A 22087-nucleotide genomic window follows, 5' to 3' on the forward strand; every position below is an offset into this window, starting at 1 on the left:
AGTGATCAAACCAGTATTTTTGCTATTTTCATCATTATTCTATTTTTGGTAGGATAACCACTTCTTGAGACAATTTCTGCCAATTGCTGGTGAAAGTCAAGACGACTGTCTTTGAAAACAGTTTTGCCTATCGGCAGAGGAGCCTCACCTGCAGGCTGGGCCCCACTGGCAGCAAGCTGGGTGGGCTGCTCCCTGCTCTCCTCCCCTCCTGGTGCTCTCCTCCCTAACTACCTGGAAATAGCACCCCCGAGGTGACTAAAACGCGGTTATCCCCCATCGTGTACCACCACTGTGCTGCAAGACAGAGTGGCGGCTGGGTCACGCCGGGCAGGGGATGAGGAGCAGCCGGAGAGCAGGGCCCTCTCCTCCTGGCGGGTGAGCCACGTGGCTGGACTTACCACAGAGGGCTTCCCCCTGCCACACACAGGTAATACAGACATTTTGCCATTGCCTTTTGTGTCTGATACCGAGTCACAAGAAGATGTGGACTTTATAATTATTAATATCGTGCCAGCTAATGCCAAATTTTTGTTAGTACACATTAGAAGGGGTTTTTTGTTTTGGTTTGGTTTTTTTACTTTTTTGTTTTTGAACTTTAGACACAGCAAACACAAAATAAGAGGAGGTATCTAGCATGCAACCGAGCGGAGACATCAAGTGCGAGGCCAAACTGTTCAAGAAAAGGAAGAGAAAGATGCTGACAGAAAAATATTTTTAAAATATTGTAAAATAACTCAAAAACCCCACAGTTCTTTGTACTCTATTTTACAATATGTTTAACTTAATAGTCTTGTAGCACCACAAATCTTACGTGGTACAGCTCAGCAATGCCCTGACTTACGGCTGTGCCTAGTTCCTGAGCACTTCTGTAGAAAATATCATCCTGTCATCGGTCTGTAATTCCCCTGAAATTAATGAACCCTAGGACAGAGTAGGTATTACTCCCAACCCACAACAGATGTTCCTTATCTTCAATCTGGAACACCAGACAGGACTTGTACACTTTTAAATGCCACTCAACAATTTGACAGTCAGCTCCGCAGAGCCCTCTGAGCCATGGAAAAACTGGGTCTAATCCTAACTAAACATGCTCAACAACCTAAAAGAAGCCCAGGATGTGTAGGAGGTTCCAGAGTCAGATGTCACAACATTTACATTAAACTACTTTGAATGCACATATAGATGAGTATTGTTAAGTATATGTTTGAAGGTTTCAGGGACCAATTCTACACGAGTGAACTTAACAGTTGCTCTTTTCTTCTCAGGGAGTCAAAACAGGTTCCAAAATCTGTTTTTCAGGATGTTAAATAGTAAGTCTCTGGAAGATTTCATACAAGGCAGTGATAAACCATTCAGCTGTAAATAAGATGTCAAAATGTATTAAGAGTCAAGCAGCGGAAACTCGTCCCAACCTTCACTGATTCAGCAATCAAAAACATGCAGTATTTCAGCAATCAAAAACATGCAAAATGTTCACAGACAGCATAAATCAGATTTGTAAATAATTAACTAGAATTTGCAAGGATTTGCAAAATTTAAACCACCTGAAATCCATCTAGAAGACTAACAATGTATGTGGACATCATTCAATAAAACACCTCCACAGGCTTTGGAAAGCAGAGTATTAGCTGTACAAGACAGCAAAATGCAGTTTCACAGAAACTTCACAGTTTCGCAAAAATTAACAGTGTAATGTTGTATCATGCCATATCAAAATAATACAGGTAATAACAATTAAGTATAAAAATACATCATATCACTGTTCTTTCATAATGTATTTTAAAAGTAAAACTTTCTTTCAGAAATCTTCGAATTGTTTGCTGTGGTATCTTCTATGGATTTCAGTTAGACTGTAATCCTTTACCAGGTAGCAAAAATGTACAATTACAGTTAAATCATCCACTGCCACCCTACTTGAACAATGTCAACTACAACAAAGATAGCATATCTTGAAGGGTGTCAACAGAGCTCTGGGTACAGTGTATTGTGTAAAATTACTAGTCAGGATGAGAATTTTAATAACTGATAGGAACTGGCTAACAAGAAACAGTCTATGCTGAAAGGGGAATTACTGCACAGAAAGGAGGTTACAACTGAAGCTCAAGGACTGTCCTATTAAATATTTTCATTAATGACTGCCACATATAGTAGGAAAATGCCAATAAAATCTGCTGATGACAAACTGTCACACAAGAAGGGTCACAATCTCTCACGGAAAAAAAACCAGCTACCTTGAAAACTAATATGCTGGAGATCACATTAAATGTATAGCCAATCACTATCAGCTGTAAGGAACAGAACAGGAAAAAATGCTACTATCTGATCACAAGACAACAAAACAGTCATAAGGCCATTGTACTAGTACAGGATAGGAATAATGACTCAGTGTACATCTTGTACAACTCCAGGCAATCATGTTCAGGATACGTGAATGCAAACTGTACCAAGTACAGTGAAAGGCTGCTAGGGTGATTTCTGAAACAGTGATGCTTGCACAAGAATAAACACATGCAAAGTTATCACAGTGACACTATAAACTAGAAAAGTTAGCTAAGTATCAGAGGAACGTGACTCTTGAACAGCCTTTTAATGCAGATAATGAGGAAGAAACAAACAACTGATTTTGAGATGAGATCTGACATATTCATGGAAAAGATTATACAATCTGCTTGCCTGTGATAAGATGGGACTGGACTCCATGATCCAAGGAAGCGCCTCCATTCCTCTGTTCCCATTTAAAAAAAAGGCAACCCAAACTTAAAGCACTTTAACATAGAGAGATTCTCTTCTAGATTTTAATTCTTTAAATTACATTTATTTTATACATATGACTCAATGACATCACATACATATTTACCTGTAGGAGACAAAATAGTCCTTCGGAGGAGACAAAAAATAATAATAAAATCTTTTTTTTTTTGTCTTTTTTTAAAATAAAATGGCACAATAAAAAGCATTTTAAGCTTTTAACAGGACACATTTGCTGGAGAAAGCAAATGCACATCTATGTATGCATATTCTCAGCTTCAATCATGCCATTTAACAGAAGGAGATTACAGAAGACCTAATGAGGGAGGAGGGGAAAAAAATGGGTGATCCCCAGGGTGTGGGCAGTGATTGAAACGTGCAATTGCGTTTTAAACATAATTAGCTCTCTAATTGCATAGCCAAGTTTAATTAATGCAATTACATGAGTAATTAATTACTATTCATTTTAAGAGTACTGTTTTCAATGTTTTGTTCTCTAATTTTAAGAATTAGACAGATCTCAATATGTAATAACTTTGAAAAGTTTCCATCTATATGCATTGAAAAAGCAAGAGAAGAAGAATACCTTGTTATTATACCTTGTTAACAGTCAAGGTTACATCAATTGCAATTGGTAACTCTCAAAAGTCAGATGGATTATTTCTAGCTTGTAGACATGAAAAGCTGCGGCTCCCCGTTCTTGTTTCTATGCTTTTGGGCTTCAGTCATACCCAGCCCAAGAGCTTCAGAGAGCCCAGGAGATTAGCTCGTGTTAGAAAGGACCCTTGGGATCACACTACCTTGTTACGTTTCTACTACATTTCCAAATACAGTGCATTCGCCTTAGCAACCAACGTGCTCCGAACAATCTGTGATGTTGAATTCCATTCTGCCATTCCTTTCTAATCTACTTTCTCCCTACTAACGCTCTACAATCAATTCCAATTGTGCCCTGTTAATCTCATGAGTAAACCCATTTAACGTACTGAATAAAATTTTTTAATTCTCTAAATTAAATGGGTTTGGGGAATAAACTCCAAACAAATCTCTCATATATTTTCATAATTTCATGCTTTTATTCACCCCACATTATATGGTGTGGATTTGATGCTTTTACAACCATCACGTAGCTCACTGGAGTACAGCTATGACCAAGAGAGACTGAATAGCACATTTTTACTTTTCGGCACACTACTGACAACAGCACTGTGTTTGATTTTAAGCCCACACACTCATAAATTTCACTGAACTATACAATGAATTGGCTCTTTCTTTCATCCTAACTTCAGCACATCCAGACGTTTTTGGCAGATTGATTAATCTGAGAGAGGCTGGTTTTCCTGCCTTCCACTATGCTATGGAAGCTGCCAAATCAACAATTTGGAGGTTTTCTCCTTAGAGAATATGTTAAAGGAAATGTTGCTTTTAAGATCTTCCTAGTGTTAAACAAAAACTGCTGCAGGAACTTGCACACATCATCTAGGAACGAGACACAAAATCTTTCTGCCCTGGTAGTTATCAGATAGTAAGTACTACTTCTTCTAATCCTAAGCAGTTTGGCTTTATAGTGGGTTGTTTGTTTGGGTTTTTTTTTTTTTTTTAAAATCTCATATTTCCTTTATAGTGGGGGGGATTAAATCTCATATTCTCTGATCTGACAGGTATTACAGTCAGTTAACCAGTCACAGGTCTGCTCTCACTGTGAGTGTCATCTTGGTGAAGCCACCTTCTTCCGAAGGAGGCAATGGTACTGTTGCTCATAATATTGGGAAAAAAATGCCCTCCAAGATAGGACAAACAATGTTTCAGCAAAGAAAGTTACTCCTTAAAACTGTAAATAAGATTAGCAGACTAGTTCTCTTCCTCACAAGACAGGAAGAAAAAGGGACACTTCTCACAAGTCATCTGTAACTTACCAGCAGTGGCATTAAGAGTAAGGAGTCTGATGCTTTCACTGATACTCCTATCATGTTCTGACATGCTGACATACACAAAAGATCAACACTCGTCATTATTGCTATGGATCTTTTATTTACCAGACTGCCTACACGTTTCAGGTCTTTAGACAATTGGGCCTGCGATGACGAGGTCAGAAAACAGACAGAAACTTGAAGTACAAGAAGTACGACTTTCACTTTAAGTCAACTAATCGAATGAAGCTCAAGAGGTAAGAAGAGACTGGCTTCTCAAAGCATGCATTAGGAGCATGATGTTTTCAAGCACTTTCTCATAAATATCATCTGGAAATGAATTAAAAGTTCCTGAAAGGCTGTTCTTATTCTAATATAGCAGCTTCTATAGCATATCTGCTGTAATAATAGAGGCACTTAGGTAAGTTACTTAAATACTGTGCAATCAGTTCAGCTGAGAATCACTTCATAGGATTTTTTTTACCTGTGAACATCTGCTGATGGTTTGTTTCTTTACCCATGGAAAAAAAAAAGGTACAGATCAAGTATGATCAGCTGATCTAACACCTTGCTGATGACAAAAGGCAGAAACCGCATTTTATTTTGGCCATCCACACCTCCCATTCCCTACCACATCTGACCACGTGCTCCTACCAATTCCTTTCATAGGTTCTGGTATTCATTAGACCCTCCATGAAGCCAATTTACTGTTCAGTGACTCGATGTCACTGAACCAGCATAACCCCCCTCACAAACACAACACCTCCACATTTTATATGAAGTCTAACAAAAAAAAAAACCCAACCCACCCAGTCATGATACTCTTCAAAGAATACATCTCTCACGCTCTCCCCCTGCTTTTACAATTGCGACTGCAGGGGACACAGACAAGGCGATGGCAAGTGGGAGACTTCGTAACTGCCTTGGCCTTTTTCTTACACAAGGAGAGAACTTTTACACAGCTTCTACCTGTTCCAACACAGTCAGAAATCTATTTCTCAAAATATAATAGCATTTCTTGCAATACTAAGGGCATGGGCCATCAATGGACAACACTTCCACTACTAACAGAGATGAGAGTAACATGTAGATTGATTTTGGTATGTAAAATCAGGTACAGCCTCTGATTGCAATCTAAATTAACAAGTAAAAAAACCTAAGAATAAGCCAGAAATGCAAATCCAAGCAAGTCCCCTTCTCCATGTCTCCGATGGGACAGGAAACTTCCCAACCGTCACACTGTGTGCGGACTTGCCTCTCGTGCTTTTAAGTGACCGGGAATAACAGGGCTCTCTCAGTACAAGCCAGATGCCAAGAAACGTTACAGCATAAATATCTTTACAGTCATGAAAACAAAAACTTACTGTACTGGAGTTCAGAGCATGACCTGCATTTTAGGGAAATTTGAGGGATGCTACAGATATAAAGGTAATGGCAAATCCAGCTGCGCGTCTACCCTACATAACTGACAAACTACTAGAAATCTAGCAACATGTGAGCTCCTAGTAACTCCCTACCATGGCAGCTTAATTGCTCTTTGCAAACCTGGGAGGAAGGCTGCTCTGTGAGTTTACACAACTACTGCCAGACAACACAAAGGGAAGGAAAGGCAACTACCTGTTGGGAACTTGCAACTCCTCCAGACGGATAATGAAGATAACCTCAGCATAAACCAACCTACTCTCTACAGAGCATAATGCTAGTGAGAAGAAGTTTTATGTAACTTACGGAAGAATTTTCTTCGAGTAGGAAACATCTTTCAAATATGTTTGAAAGCTTTCACATGTTTGATGGTTTTATTTATCTCTCAGGTCTGTTTGACAGAAATCTTAAATCCTCACAACTTCGTTACTATTTTTGTAAAAAAGTCATAACTCGCAACACATTGGTTCACTACTAAGAGCAGCACAGAAGATGACCATACATATAAGCCACAAGAGCCACTTGCCTCTGCTTTCAAATATAATGAAATACTTAGCTGAAATTATCACCCAGAGAAAATTCTCACATGCTTTGTCTTTTCTGATCCAAAAGCCAAAAAAGACACTAATTCTTATTTCATGCTGATAGACTATAGTATAGTACAAAATGTCCTTTCAGCAATTACATCTTTTTATTATCTGTGACTGCTTCTCTCTTCACTGACCAAAGCTAAACAACTTGACCTCTAAATTTTCAGAAACCAGGTGAAGAATAGATGGCCCAAAAGAAGGAACAAGTGCAACTTAAGAAATAAAAAATATCTTTCAGATACTCGAGGTTTAAATTTTTTACCACTTAAAAAGGGGAGCACCCCCCTGCTCAAGACCCGTTTTCTTAAAATAGCAACCCAAGAACAGAGGGTCCCATACCACCAATTGCTTAAGAAACAATCACAACACTAAAAAACATGTGTCTATCAACTGGCAGAGCGATCACCTGGTATAAGTCAGTAAAACTTCCACTTTTAAGAGTTTTCTCCTTTGCTCTATGAAGGGTATGATGCAAACTATAAGGAAGTATGGACTTAACAGTCAGCATACTGCTATTAGAAAAATAATAATGAAGCAGCACTGCCTGTCATACTATCATCCACAACAGCAGTAAGCCAAGATCATACACCTTCATAGTCTGCACATGATGCACACTACTACATCATCAGCACCAAAAAAACATCTAAAACAAGTTTCACAGGAAGACCAGAAATTGTTTCCTGATTATCACACATTGATGTTTTCCTTCTATATATGTGTGATAAGTGGTACAGTGTCTCTCAGCCAGTGCATGGGAAATGGAGGATATCCTTTGCTGGGAATAAGCCCAGCATGTTATTTTTCAGTTTGAAAGTGTTTAGGTTAAAAGTAGGAAGCTCACATTTCTGTTTGTGAAGATAAACAACTTTTTTCCTATCCTTGTTAATACTGTGAGATAGGTAATGTATCATTCACCAGACATTCTTTTTATATTGTTTGCAGAGTTTTCTGTGTAAAAGATTGGACTGTTCTGGATGGTAAACACAGTTCTAAAAGAATGATATACCAAAATTCAGAATTAGCTTAAAGGCCAAAGATGTGCTCAAGTGTCTTTTTATTAATGGAAAGTTTTTTCTTTTAACAATTGGCAGTCCCAAAGCACAACTGTAATATGCTACTTCATAACAACCCTCCTTTCCAGTCATTTCACAGTTCTCAAAATAAACAAGCTAAGGTTAAGACCAACATTTCCCATTCTACATCATAACTACTGTATTTTTATTTTACAACATTTTTTTCACAGGAAATGAATCATTTTTCTACACTATATATTGTTTCAGAATAGGGGAAAAAAAAAAATCTCTTAGCACAATTCGGTTTCATGGTTGCTTTCCACTTTACCTAAAACTTCTTACGTAAGGGCTGTATTGAAGGAGATGAACAACTATCTTCTAAAAAATTCAGCCTCATCATACGATCTTCAAGAAGACAACTGAGGCAGCATTAATCCAGAACAACCTAATACTGCCAGTCAGAAGACATGAGAACATCCTAAAAAAAAAAAAATCAAAATCTCACACTCCAGCCCTAATCTGTTCTATTAGTGTCAAAACACCAGCCACAAATACAAAAAGAATTGCATAATTTGTTTCATAGCTTTTACCACGCAGAAGCCAAAAATCAGTTTAGAAGATCTTGCTGTAACTCCAACAGCACCCATAAACAATTTGAACGACATCTGACTATACAGAACATTGGTCTTAAGGGCATGAAGTACAAGGTGTGGATAGGTGTTTTTCTCTAATTGTGTCCGCATCATATAAAGACCCAAGAGCAGAAAAGACAAGACAATTAGTAGATCCCAAAATTATAAAAGGATGAGAAAGTATTTTTAGATTGATAAAATTGTTCTGAAAAGCTATGACCATAGAGATAAGTGTGGAGCATGCCACATGCGAGAAACCTCCCACATCCTTTAAAGTGAAACATGACAGACTGTAAGGATAGATACCTGACTATTATAACCCCTTGTACAGAACTAGTGAGAGCACTCTGTCACCAGACTGACAGGAAATACTAACCTATTTCAGATAAATGATTTTTCTGTCTGTCAGTGAACTGAACACAACTCTTTGGTCAATTCAGTCACAAGTAGGTTTAGAAGCAGTTAACCTGGAAGCCTACAGTTGAATCAAAGCATGTTCATCCTTAATTTACAATCCAGAACTGCTCCAAACTAGTATCAAGAAAGAAATAAAGGGGGTGAACTAAGGTATTAAAAAACTGCCTTCACTTGTACCTCCTTCAGTACAGGTTCCCTCTGATTTGTTTCATCAAATAGCCGGTGTGTTAAAAGAAAACATATAATCTAGTAGAATTTGGTGCCTTAATCTATGATTATGTTATTTCAGGGTTAACTACTAAGGAAAAACTATCTTTTTCTACAGTTTTTCTAATTTTTTTTTTCTAAATATAAAGAAAAAACACCTTTTTTTTTTAAAAAGAATGGTTATTTTTGAGGCATATTAAAAAAAGATGGTGATAAAGATTAATTAAAACAGGCAAGTAGAGGACCTAAAAAAGAAGAGAAACAAAATAATTAAAATAGCATGTATGAAAGGAAAGAAGTAACAGGAATGGCTGGTTTAGTTGAAAAGCCATCCAATTTGAGGAGGACAAAAATAAAAAATATTTCTAGCAATAAAGAGATCCACATATCCAAAGCAGGTATTGTATTAGAAACCAGACCCATTATAAAGATATTATTGGAGAAACTGAATCATTGAGTAGGCAAGAAATACTTGCCCTTGAAACATTTCCAGTTTCTAACTCCAGCAACCCTGAACTAGGAGAGCACTAGGATATCAAATGATTTTTCCAAAACCACCTGAAAAGAAGCCAGAGACGCTCCAGGGTTTATTCTTTTCTTAAAGAGCTTAATATCTACTCTACACCAAAAGTACATTGCTTCTAGCCTCAACAGGGTGTTTTCTGCCAAGACTGCAGGAAAGTAAAAAAAATCCAGAACAGAGAATATTACGCTCAATTAATTACATGCTTAATTGCTCTCTTCTTTTAACAGCCTGATGAATAGAGCAAGTTTCAGTTTCAGTATGTATATGTAGCCCAAAGTTTCAAGGACAATAAAGGAGACAGGACTGATTTGAAATATTTGTGTGAATATCTGACATGTTCATGTAATCAGTAGTAAACACTCAGAATAAATAATATCTATGCCCCTTGCTTTCCACCCAGAGCACCCAGGAGCTAACATGTAGGGGTTTTTCTGTACAACCTGAAAAGGGAACATTGTATGTCATGGAAGCCGACAGCCTCAATTAAAGGTAAGAGAATCTGGCTCATCTTACTTAGATCATGGGCCAGTGGGCCACCATGTGTCAGTGGAGCTTCTTCCTCTCTTCACTTCTTTGGCCAGGACCTGGATGCACTATTGATTCAACTTACATTTCTGAGTCAGTAGTCTGAAAAGTATCCCAAGGCACACACAACTTTCATTTCAACCTTCCCGAGGCACACATCAAAGTGATGTACCAGGAAGCCAGCTGGCAAGAAGTAGGCTCCAAATGTTTGCATAAACTGCAAGTTAACTATTAAACTATTGGCAAAGAGCCCGATTCCAGTCAGAGGCACTTGCCCTCATTAAAGCCCAACAAAATAAAACAAAAACAAAGTCTCTAAGCTAAGCGACTCAAGATGTTACCTATGTAAAACAAACACTTCATTTTAACGGTCAGATTCAATTTGGCTTTTACTCCCTGCACTGTGTACCTGCAGAAGGCATCTTCTTGCTATTTAAAACCAAACCTGCCTGCCCTTTCTAGTAAACCAAAAATCACCACCTTCTCCCTCTACTAACAGCTTTGCACAGAATAGAAACAACTGTGGTAGGGTTTTTTTGGTTTTTGTTTTTTGGGTTTTTTTGTTTTGTTTTTTTTTTAAGAAAAGCATAGCTGTCTCAGACATTCCTAGTCTCAAATGTCATACCTATCTTGTTGAAAATTCTGCAGGAAAAGCTGAAGCATGCCATTTCATTTATGGACAATATTGTGATACCCATTGTCAACTCTTGTATAATCCTGAAGTTCAACAGAGAGTCATTTTTTGGTTTTGTGATGGAAATTTAGCTTTGGCATTAACAATGGAGAGAATGGGCACACGTACACAGATAATTCAGTCAGACATGAGCTCAGTCAGACCGTACTCCAAGCTGGCCGGACACAAGCCAGCTCTAGTTCACATCTCATGTAGCTGTGTTAGCACAGCACTGTGCCCACACTAATAAAACCTGCTGAGAGGCAGGGTATATTAGGCTGGACACGGTCCTACACTGTCTGGCCAACTTCAATCAAGGACAGAGGACACTGGGTCTGTCTGCACCCATCTGCATACATATGCACTCCTGCTCTGTAAGACTTTGACTTCTGTGCATCTCTTCTTCTGAAGATTTATTTTCCTGATTTTGTAATCTAGAAGGGCTAGAGCACAGCACCATACATTTGAGATTTTAAGCATCCTCCTTGACCATAACCATGGTTAAGTCCTTGTAGCTGTTCCAATGAAGACTTAAAAAAAAAAGAGAATAATGACTAGCACTACAGGGCAATGAGGGGCGAGGGCAATCGAATAGATTCTATTTGCACAAAAGTACTTCCAAGAGCTCTGAAACACAACTGCCCTTTATAGTAGTAGCAGTTCCCCCAGGCATTTACTCTGTTGTGAAATTCAAGAATTAGAACTCAGTTCTTGTCAACATCTCAAAAACAGAGGACACATTTTAAGTAGTATTCACGTCTATCTCAAAGTAAACAAACAAATAGAAAATTAAGCTATTCATTGGAAAAAATGGTGAATCCTAGTTCTTAGAAAAAGCCAGAAGACTTGACTATGGAAAGAGGTCACATAATACAGCAAATCACTAGTTCTTTAAAGCTTTGCTCTAAAGACACATGCAATTAAACCCATCTTTGCCTGTGCAAGGAAATTACTCAGTGTTCCAAGGATGGAAAAAACCCATGTCTTAATAATCTACTGACACAGAAACCAAAGGACAGGTGTGCATCTCTGAGCTCAAATAACTAGCCCAGAAGATCAAGGAATAAAACTGTAACATGAACACATTAATAACATTGAGTTTTCCTTAATAACAAATGCCCTGGAGCAGCTTAAGGCTGACACGACTTCTGCATTTTATATTTTCTTCATTTAAAAAGGAGATTAAAAAAACCAAACCAGCCAACCAAAACAGATTTAGTGAGCTACATACTTGATTTTTAGGAAATGCAGTAAGAAACCCTTCAATTACACAATACTACCTGTGCCAGCCCTTTCAGTCTTGCCTGTGAAAATGCAGAGTAAAAAAGCCAGTTACTAGAGTGTGATATTTCAAAGTAACTTCTTCTCACTTCCTTTAACTTTTCTATTGTCAAAACCAAGCATTTCATGTTTTGAAATGAACTACAGATTGTTGACTAAAAAAAAAAAAAATCATGCCAGTATTTAAGATATCTTCAGCAGCCTTCAAACTCAAGCCATTGATGTGAACTGGAGAAGTTTAGCCTATTCAAAACGCAAATTTAGTCTAGGCAGTAGCCTTTGAATCAAATTTTAGATTTTCTTATACACAACAGTATTTCAAAAATAGAACTCATATTTGGATTTATGCTTTAACATTCATCATTTGGGTCCATTTGTATACTCAGGTGTCACTGTGAATGTAAAACCCATAAAAAGCTATGATCCAAATAAATTCAGGCAGACTCAGGTACCAATAATCAGAGAACAGTGACAAAGGAAGGCAGTTTAAGGAAAGATTTGTGTTAATTTTCATCAGAATAGCCTGCATGCTGCAAAAATACTAGACAGTATTAGTCAATATTTAGGTTTGCAATTAATGTCTGTTAATTGTGATCTGAGATCTAATATACAGTGCTTATATTTCTTAGCTAAAAATTACTTATCTGAGTTCAGAAACATGAATTCAATATTCACAGAGGATTCTACGAGAGACATTTCAGAAAGCAAAAAAGTGTTTTTCATTTTGATTTACAGAATGAGCAAGAATAAATAATACTGGCTAGAACAAGTTCTAAAATACTTAATGCTGGTGACAATCAAGACAATGAAACAATTTTTTGGCAAAGTGGCAATGTTGGATATGCACCTCTAAAGTACTATAGCTGTAAAGCTCATACATCACGCACACCTGCACAAAAAAATCTCAGTGCACAATTTTCAGAGAGAAGCTGAACCTTACCCTTAGTGACAGAAGGAATGCTTTTTCCATCTGAATTACTAAAATTGAGTAACTAGTCCATTCCAGTTTTAGAAATTCATCAGATTTTGAAAATATGGGAGTTTGTCTTCCCCAATCCATTAATTAAAAAGATGATAGATTAAAAAAATGCTTGGAGAGCTACTCACTAAACCTTACAAAGGACAAAATAAATGGAAACAAAGTGTTCAGCTTCTAACTACAGCTAACACTTTGTCTTAAATACAAACATACTTGTTGTCCCCCCACCCTTTGTTATCTAAAGCATGGAACAGATCCAGTTAACAATATGTAAGTTGGTTAGAGCTGAATTAGAGATATAGATAATTTACATCCGAATAAATGACACACAAAGAACTCATGTATAAAATTTTACTTTTCTTTAACTGCAAAAATCTAGTAATACAAGTAAATATAACTAGACTATAGAATTGTTGAGTGGGGTATACTGTTGTGTTTAGACATGTATATACAACAGGTACATAGTGTCTACTCCACAAAGAAAAATGTAAACTGATGAATCTCCATCTTAAGTGTAATCAAGATCATACGGGGGGGTGGGGGGTGGGGGTGGTGGAGAGAACCCAGAAATAAACTAAAGAAAATTAAATTAAAATTAATTTTAAATTGATTGTCTGAATAAAGACTTCTTGGCTGACTTAAAAAACAGTTAAAATATATTTAAAAATTAACAAATTTTATAGTTTGTCCAGAATGTGAATAAAATTACTTAAGAAGCATACATATTTTTAGAATAGCTGACCAGACTCTGCCATGTAACATTCACATATATATCCTACTATTTATCTCCTACCAGGCCAAAAAACCCTAGTGAATGCACTGTAGAATCAAAACCCAAACCAAAGTGAAATGCCGGTGTAGTTTTCTGTACCATTCCCTAACACCAAAAGGCTGGCCATTAAGCCTCCCTAAAAACAACCTGCAGAGATATACAGTTAACCTACAGTTAAGCCTTTCAAGTGAAGAGCTTCTCAAGAGAAAAGCTGCAATTCAAGTAGGGCATTGAGCAGAAGCTACTGCCAAGAGTCATACTCGAAGCCACATAATAACGTTTCTTTGTCAGAACAGAGAAGAATATTTACTGCCAAGACTATGTCACTATATACCACACATTAAAGACAATAATGAAATATTTCAAAACAAAGCAAAATTATTATCTTGAAAGTAAGCTATATAGTCCCTATTTAGGAATTCTTTTCTGATCAGCTATCAAAACCTACTTTTTCTGGAAAAGCTCCACTTGAATTTCCTACTGCCACTAGCCAGTTTTGGAACTGGCAGCAAAAGGCGAATTACAGGCTGGTTTTTTAGTAATTCAATATGTTACACTAATAAACTATGGTTAGCTTAAATTTACTTTACCATGAAAAGTCAGAGAATGTAGACGTGAATTTGCAGAAGTAATTTTCCAACATGAATACTTGAATGGCACCAAACAACTGAGTTTTAAAAGAGCAGTATCAGCAACAATTTGTGTTACTTACTGGTATATAATAGATATTCATTTTAGGGGCTTCATTGGCAGTCATTAGCATTCCTAAAAAGAGATTTCCACATTTAAAAATATTGGTCACAAGAAGATAACACTACTTTTTAAAAAACCATATATATATACACTTAAGGCATTTAATTCACATGAAGTAGATCTATAGATAGGACTTAAAATATCGTTCCAGGAAAAGAAATGGAAAAAATGGAAAATTTGCTGGCACAAAAAAAAAAAAATTAAAAAAAAAAATTAGAATGGCAACCTAAGTATCTGTAGGGAAAGAACCCTTCATGGGTTAGGGGAGAAGAGGTGAAAGCACATTACCTGTAGCTCATACATACATATTCTTGGCCTGCAAAGGAACAGCTAATTGGGACCCATAATAAATTGTTGTGTCAAATGCTAAGGAAAGAAAGGTCCGATAGCAGCACAATTAACGAAGTTTCATTTCCTACATATTCATCCCCTTTTATCCTCTATCTTAACACCTGTCACCACCACTTCAAGCAACACTAAGTCCTGACAACTGCAGGCTGCCAATTTTCATAACAAATTTAAATAGTTCATCCCATAATACTGTTTAGAACAAATCCAGTTAGTATGGCACTTAAAACCTATTTTGGGCATAAACTTGTATTATTAATACAAGGGGGTTTTGGTTTTTTGCTTTGCTTTGTTTTTAAACACACACTTATAGTCTAAACAAAGTCATAAATCGTAACATGGTTTACACCTTTATTCGTATTTCATCTTGGGAAATCGGCACAACAGTAGCTTGTCAACAGAAAATGAGAGACAGGATATTGTGGCTTCAAATGCCGCAATGCTAGTGATATTAGCCAACTGGGGCAAATGTAAAATTTGAAATACCTATGAATATACATAAGAAACACCGTGAATAAGGTTGCAAATATTCTGAATATAAAAAACTACTGTAGAAATATTAAAATCCATGGAAAAAATCTCTAACTGCCACAAGACTTCATTTAAGGTCAAAATTAGAAAAATTTTCAATTTACTTCTACGTAAGAGAGTAATAAGGACATTTGGCATATACTTTTACATTTATCTCAATTTTGTCTTTGCAACGTAGCTGATCACCGGGTAATACAAGAGATGGAATATGAAGAAGAAAAGGGCAATCAAGTTAGATAACATTCTGATCTAAAAGCACTGTAACATATACCACTGAGACTATGAATAATTGGGTCAATTACTACACACCCAGAGGGTAGAAATATAATTTACACCCAACTAGAGGAATGCAATTAACATGGGTGGGGTAATCCTTCCTACCTAATCCTTTCATTAAAAATACACAATGCAGCTGGACTTATAATGTCAGAAAAAAGGGGGCTTGCTTTCCCGGCAAAGCAAGAAATTTGTGAAAGCTTAGTCAGCAAACTGAGGCTAAAAACCGTATCTGGAAAGGTATGCAGGCAATTTAAGGAAAAAGCAAGAATTTATAGTATATACACATATATATGCACAAACACACAATGTACTATATGTATACACTATAGTATATAGATTACATGCTCCCTTAATATATCAGCACACTCACTACTATTTCAGGAAACAAAACATTTCTCCGTTGACTGAGTATGAATCACTAGAGATAAAAGGATAGAAATTAATTCTGCAGGTGCTTCAAAGATGACAGTAAAGGGAAAACGTCCTCTTTGAGAGTCTTCCACCAATAATTAAAGGAGGGAAAACAGACTTTGGAACAGTACATGGGCGTATACTACAGTGGAAATAAAAAAAAATTAAAAAAAGGAACAACTCTGTGAAATGAGAAGTCTACTCCACGCATTTTCATTGTTTCAGCTTGTTAGTTTTAACCAATTTTTATGGGAAGAGAGACCACACCCTAACAAACTACACAGCAGCCTAGTCTGATCACTTTAAAAGGGAAATAAATGAGAACTCTTTTTTCAGAGAAAAGATTTTAATAAGACCATCTTTGGAAAGCGGTCTAAAATACAGTATCATCAATTGAAAGGAATGAAAACATGAGTATGAAGCAGTAGTAAATGGGAGCAGCAGTTTTAGAAAAACTTTTTACTTTTAAAAAAATATTTTACAATAATTAAAACAAATGAGGCACAAATTTCTATACACTGAAGATACTGCTAAGTTTCATTTATATTGTACAAATTAACTGAAGCTGAATCAAGGCTACTCAGTAAGTGGTAAACCTTTTTTTCCCTAGCCCCATTCTGTGCACGTGTGATCAGAGAAGAGATTCGTAACCAGTTTAAGAGATCCACTAAAATTTGTCATCATGTAGTTTGGTCAAAGATACACAAGGGCTTGCTTCCCATGAAAGGTAGTAGTGCTGAAGCTGGTTGGTAAAATAATTTAGCAAAAAAAAAAAACCCCCAACTACAACAAAACTCCCATAAAACTATTGGAAAAGAATAATTCATATTGTACTGATACACAGTTTACCATAAATATTTCAGAATGTTTTATGGTACAATGTAGCTTTACTTTTCCAATTTTTTTTTTTTTTTTTACTTTTTTATGATTGTGACAATGCAGTGTTAAAATTATTTCATTACTGCACATGCAGCAGACATTTCGATGTAAAACAGGGCTGCAACTAATACAAAGTATCAGGTACCTTCTGTGGTTTTGAAACAAAACTGGATTATTACAACCATTGTAATAAAACTATAAATATAAAAAGGAAAGTAAAATGTCTACACATACTAGACAACAATTTTCCCCAAACAAAAGCATTATGAATGTAGATTCAATGACTTCTGGTTCATGACATTTCTGAAATTCTTCTCTTCAATTTGAAACAAAACATGTAAATGTATGAAACAAATTCTGAATTTTGAATTTCACATCAGCAAAGTAAAATATGAAAGGATTTACTTCCATGCAATGATGAACCGCAAAGCTGTTTCAAGTGAATATAGGAGTATAAGGGTGAGATTAGGATATGGGCTTTCTGAGCAGCAGTGTCACACGAACTGTTAGAGCACAAGCTAGGCAAGTATCTCGAGCTTCCTGTGCCATGCTGGCTTCACGAACATCCAGGGGTGCTCTGAGAATGCTGGCACACTAGTGACAGCACTGAGCCATAGCCATAAAGGTACTTAAATGATATTGTATTTCCAGCTCCCCATAACTGCAAGTTCCTATCGCTGAAAGTATTTCCATATTTTCAAATGTTCAAACATAATTATTCTTTAAATTCTGAATGAGCATGAGGTTGTTCTAGGCATCTTAAATTCTGCAACAACAGTATTTATGACAAACATGCAATGCACCACCTCTCACCTTAAAGCTATTAATTTTCACTGTAATATGTTCTAGTTTTCCCCCCTCTGTCTTCCAATATGATTATAAAATACAACCTAGTACAACAGTTCAAAGACATCAACCTGCTCCCCTAACAGACATGGTCAAAGACAGAATGGTAAGAAAAGTAGAACCGACATAAGGATGACACACAGGACTGGAATGCACAATCTAGATCATGATGCAGCACACATGAAAAAGTAATGTCCAATAAGCAACATTAGGGATACAGGTGCATTCAATTCTTTGTGCTACAAAATTCTTCCTGCAGAGTCTCATGAAAATCATTTCTGCAAAAGCACTTGAGGCATGTCTACACACCACAGAGGTTACAGAGCATCCATAGCTGATTAACATCCATCCTTGTAGATACTTAAACTTGACCAGTTATGACCTGAGCAACCTGATCAGACTTTGAAGTTGGATCTAACTTCAAGTTTGGCCCTGCTTTGAGCAGGAAATATATGACCCCCGAGGTTCCTTCCAACCTAAATTACACTAAGATTCTACATTGTCAAATAACTCACTTCTGTTTCACTCCCTGTCATGAGCCCTTCATTTTCAGTGCTGCATGGATGTTAGCTCACTCCTGGGTTCTCTTTTGGATAAAATCAGTAAGCTCAAAGGTGAAACCTGGATGAAATGGCTAAAGATAATTCACTCCAACGACCTCTCTCTGTAGCCACTATGGATGAGAGAAGACCAGGTTTGCTGCCTCCATGTTGCACAGTCCACACTTTTACCACACAGTTATTCTCAAACATTCCAAAAGGAAGTCATACATACAACCAGGACACATGAGATGTGCCCTCAGCACCATGCCATAAAGTCCCTGTTTTGGCAGGCTTCAGTTGTTTGCTTACACTATTTCTGGCACTTTGATCTGGGAAAAACAAATATACAGAACACAAATAAAAATGGTATTGATGCCTTTTGGCATGCTCAGAAAAAACCTAGCCCAATTCCTAATGTAGTGAAACACCAGTCTGTTTCAGAGGGGACTAAACCTGAGCAGCATGGAAGCAAGTTAATATTTTCATCAGCAAGGTCCTGCAGACCATTACCATTCACTGCTGCATAAGGTAAAAAATGCCCACCATCTCAGTAGGGATCAGTATTTAAGCGCTCATCTTAAAAAAAAAAAAAAAAGAAAAAAGGACACATTCTTAACTGAAGTTGGCAGAAAAGACAAGATAAGTTTTAACTTGTTAAAAATCTCAAACTCACTTATCTACAATCTTGAATTTGAGCTGCTAGTATGAATCAAAGTCCAAGTCGCTCTGTCTTCGCTGCTACCTCTAAAATGAAGATAACAGCAGAGTTTGCAACACAGGCATTCTCTGGATCAAGAATGTTGTCCTGTGCCATCCTAGTGGCCCTAATTTTTACTTCACCTTTTTCAGTCCTGCTTTCTAAAAATGAAGTAGGTGTCACATACTAGTCAAGAACTAAGCAACTCAGATTAAGGCCAGGTGCAATCTGAGGTACAACCAAAGCACATGTGCACATACAAGCACCATTTTGTAAAATATTTTTACTCCTAAGGTAGGATCTGGAAACTATGGTTGAAAGTGTCCCTCAGTTTTGACCTCTAAACATAACATTATGAGACACAGCAAATCTGAAAACAGTCACAAAAAGCATGCAAATCTTTGCACTTGGGATTCTACACTGAAAACCAAAGTATTCAATCTAAGGGAGGGCACAGTAAGGACTGTATCTAAAATGAGGAAAGATCAAATAGTTGTAAACACTTGTAAACTTGCTGTAATCAGATTTTTCCTAGCTCTAGAAAGCAAGCTCTAACTCATCTGGGACTTAGCCAAGACAAAAGGCCAAAATTCCTATTCTTATGAAATGAAACACTTCAGATATTTGAAAGGGCAAAAGAGGTCAATCACTCAATGGACAGCACAGCAGCTCCTCACTGCAAAGAGGCTCCGATTTAACACAGATGCAGAGGAAACAATGACACTAACCGATAAGTAACCATTTTTCCCTAGCTCTGTCATAAGGAGAAAAGTGGACCTAATTTGTATCACCTAAACAGAAAAAAAGACCACAGACAGGGTTAACACAAGCTTTCCCTTTTGAACTAAGACATTAATATATCTAACATACCTGAATTTGGATACAGGCAGACATCATTGATATCATATTCTGGCTCCATTGAAGTAAATATCTTCCCCTGAAATTGTAGGAAGAAAATGTATTATAAAGAACTCCAAACAATATAATTAGATTCAGTAAATCTAAACATTAAGAATAGCCATTATAGAAGCTAAGAAATATGATGGAATAAAGATGGAACAGATTTTGCAGAACAATAAAATGTTATTAACATATCTGAACATAACACAAGGAGCTCAATATTGTATTTTGTCTCTGATCCGATCTCTTATAAGGAAGTGTAGCCTACTGGTTATTGAAGACACAGCAATGTACAATGGCTCGTCTAATTTCTCAGCTTACACTTCTGTGTTGAAAAGATGTGTGTCATATCTGCTTTATTTTATTTTATGCAAAAAGGGGGTGAGGTCCATAACTTCCTGGCACATTGCCACTGTAACCCTCCTTTTACTCAAGTCTTAATGTGCTAGTTTTAAATCATTTTATTTCAGTAAGTATCATTAGCTGAAATGATGGATTGGAAGTGGAATTTGAGTCCGGAGCTTGGTTCCTCCACCCTGCTCATGTCTACATAAAATGAAACATAGCTCAGTATTTTATCTGCAATTTATAAACTCAGTACTAAAGAGGTCTAAATATAAAAGTAGTAAAAGCATCCAGTGGTATCTAGCTTAGATCAGAACTGAAGTTATAAAGGTTATTTAAGAAAAAGGTAAAAGCAGGAAACAACATTCCCCCCCAAAAAATAAGAATTGGAACAGAGTCTGAAAAAACCAGACAAAATACAGGTGCTCTTATAAGCCAACACAGAAGACAGCCAGTAAAGGAAGAGTCTCTAAGAACTGGGCCACAGAATCTGAAGCATGAGAGTACATGCCTACATGGTTCTAAACGAGGGACAGGAACAGAGCAAATTTTGATCCTATTCCTCTTTTTAATTTCCCTGCAGCAATCCCACCTACCTTTCTGGGCCCTTCCTTTCCCTCCCAGTTACATGCTGTTACCCCACCCACCTCTGGTCTCTCCCCGATGATTAATAAGAGTGCTCCCCCACCCCGGCCTTAGCAGACAAAAGCCTCATGCTCCCCACCCCAAGGCACGTCTCAGCATGGGGCTATTCTGGTATCAAAGCCATATGCTCTCCACCCCGCAGTCTGCCTCTGCAGTTGGTTCCCAGCCAGAGATAGTCAGGAACCAACATCTGGGAGAGGTGGAGCCAGCTGGAACATACTCTAGGAAAGAGTCCAAAGCTATCTTTGCCTTCCAGCAGTAAGAAACCCTCCCTTTTCCCACTGCAGAGGCCACCTGACAAACCTTACAGTGTTTCATTCTCAATGAGGGAAATATATATACCTAGGAAAAATGGAGAGAAGCCACTGCAGATGTTTTAAATAATAACCAATAATTTATTTGCTCTTTTAAACAATAAAAAGTAGCTGCAGAGGAGCTTACAGAAAACTGCTTGTGATCACAGCAAAAATAAAAGAGGCTGTTGAAAGTTCATGAAGAAGCACAACAATAGAGAACTGACTGCCTGAAATAGAAAAAAGTGCCTCTAAACTACTATAACTGCTCTTGATATGTTTCATTATAAAGCTAGAAAAGCAGAGATGGAGCATGTTTTTAGAAGGAATACAATGAATAAAGGTAGCCCCTCAAACTGAATCAAGCTACAGTAGTATTACTATGAATCTATGGGGTAACATATGTTGTACAAGCTGCACTGACAGAAAGAAAAAGAACAGCATAATATGAAATAAAGTCTTATGAAACTTAAAGATTTTAACTTCACTTAGAGGTACAAAAGGCAGGGACAGAGATGCTGCCTATTGCAACATACTCCATTAATACAACATAATATACATTGTTATTCTGATCTAGGCGTAGTATCTGCTCCAATATCCAAATAGGTTTCTGTGAAAATAAGCAGCACCTGATTTCAATAGGTCATAAACTAACTGATCTACCTTTGAAGTTAGCCCTTCTTTGAGCAGGGAACTGGAATGACCATGTTTTTCTCTGATGAAAAATCCACTGAGAGAAATACACAAACCAGCACAACGATTAAGATACTACTTCTCACATTTAAATCCTTCTACTGAAAGAAGTATCTTAAGCAGACATGTACAAACAGCAAAAAATACTTAAGACTATATCTTTATAACTGACAGGCTGTTGAATACCTTCCCAGATGTTGGTTTATTTAGTCAGACAGGACAAAATGCTA

The 22087-nt window shown here is 37.0% G+C and overlaps 1 protein-coding gene across 3 annotated transcripts in view; it reads right to left on the reverse strand.

The window, feature by feature from the left end:
- NOL10 (nucleolar protein 10) overlaps positions 1–22087 on the reverse strand; it is a 52812-nt gene that overhangs the window by 17959 nt on the left and 12766 nt on the right. For all 3 annotated transcript variants that reach the window (XM_075706773.1, XM_075706774.1, XM_075706772.1), the window contains 2 exons: positions 19852–19918; positions 14408–14460 (listed from right to left, as the gene is read on the reverse strand). In XM_075706773.1, the coding sequence (XP_075562888.1) occupies positions 14408–14460; positions 19852–19918 (120 nt within the window). The remainder of the gene's footprint in view (positions 1–14407; positions 14461–19851; positions 19919–22087) is intronic.

Source organism: Pelecanus crispus, chromosome 3 (genome assembly GCF_030463565.1).
Source record: "Pelecanus crispus isolate bPelCri1 chromosome 3, bPelCri1.pri, whole genome shotgun sequence".
Classification (NCBI taxonomy): domain Eukaryota; kingdom Metazoa; phylum Chordata; class Aves; order Pelecaniformes; family Pelecanidae; genus Pelecanus; species Pelecanus crispus.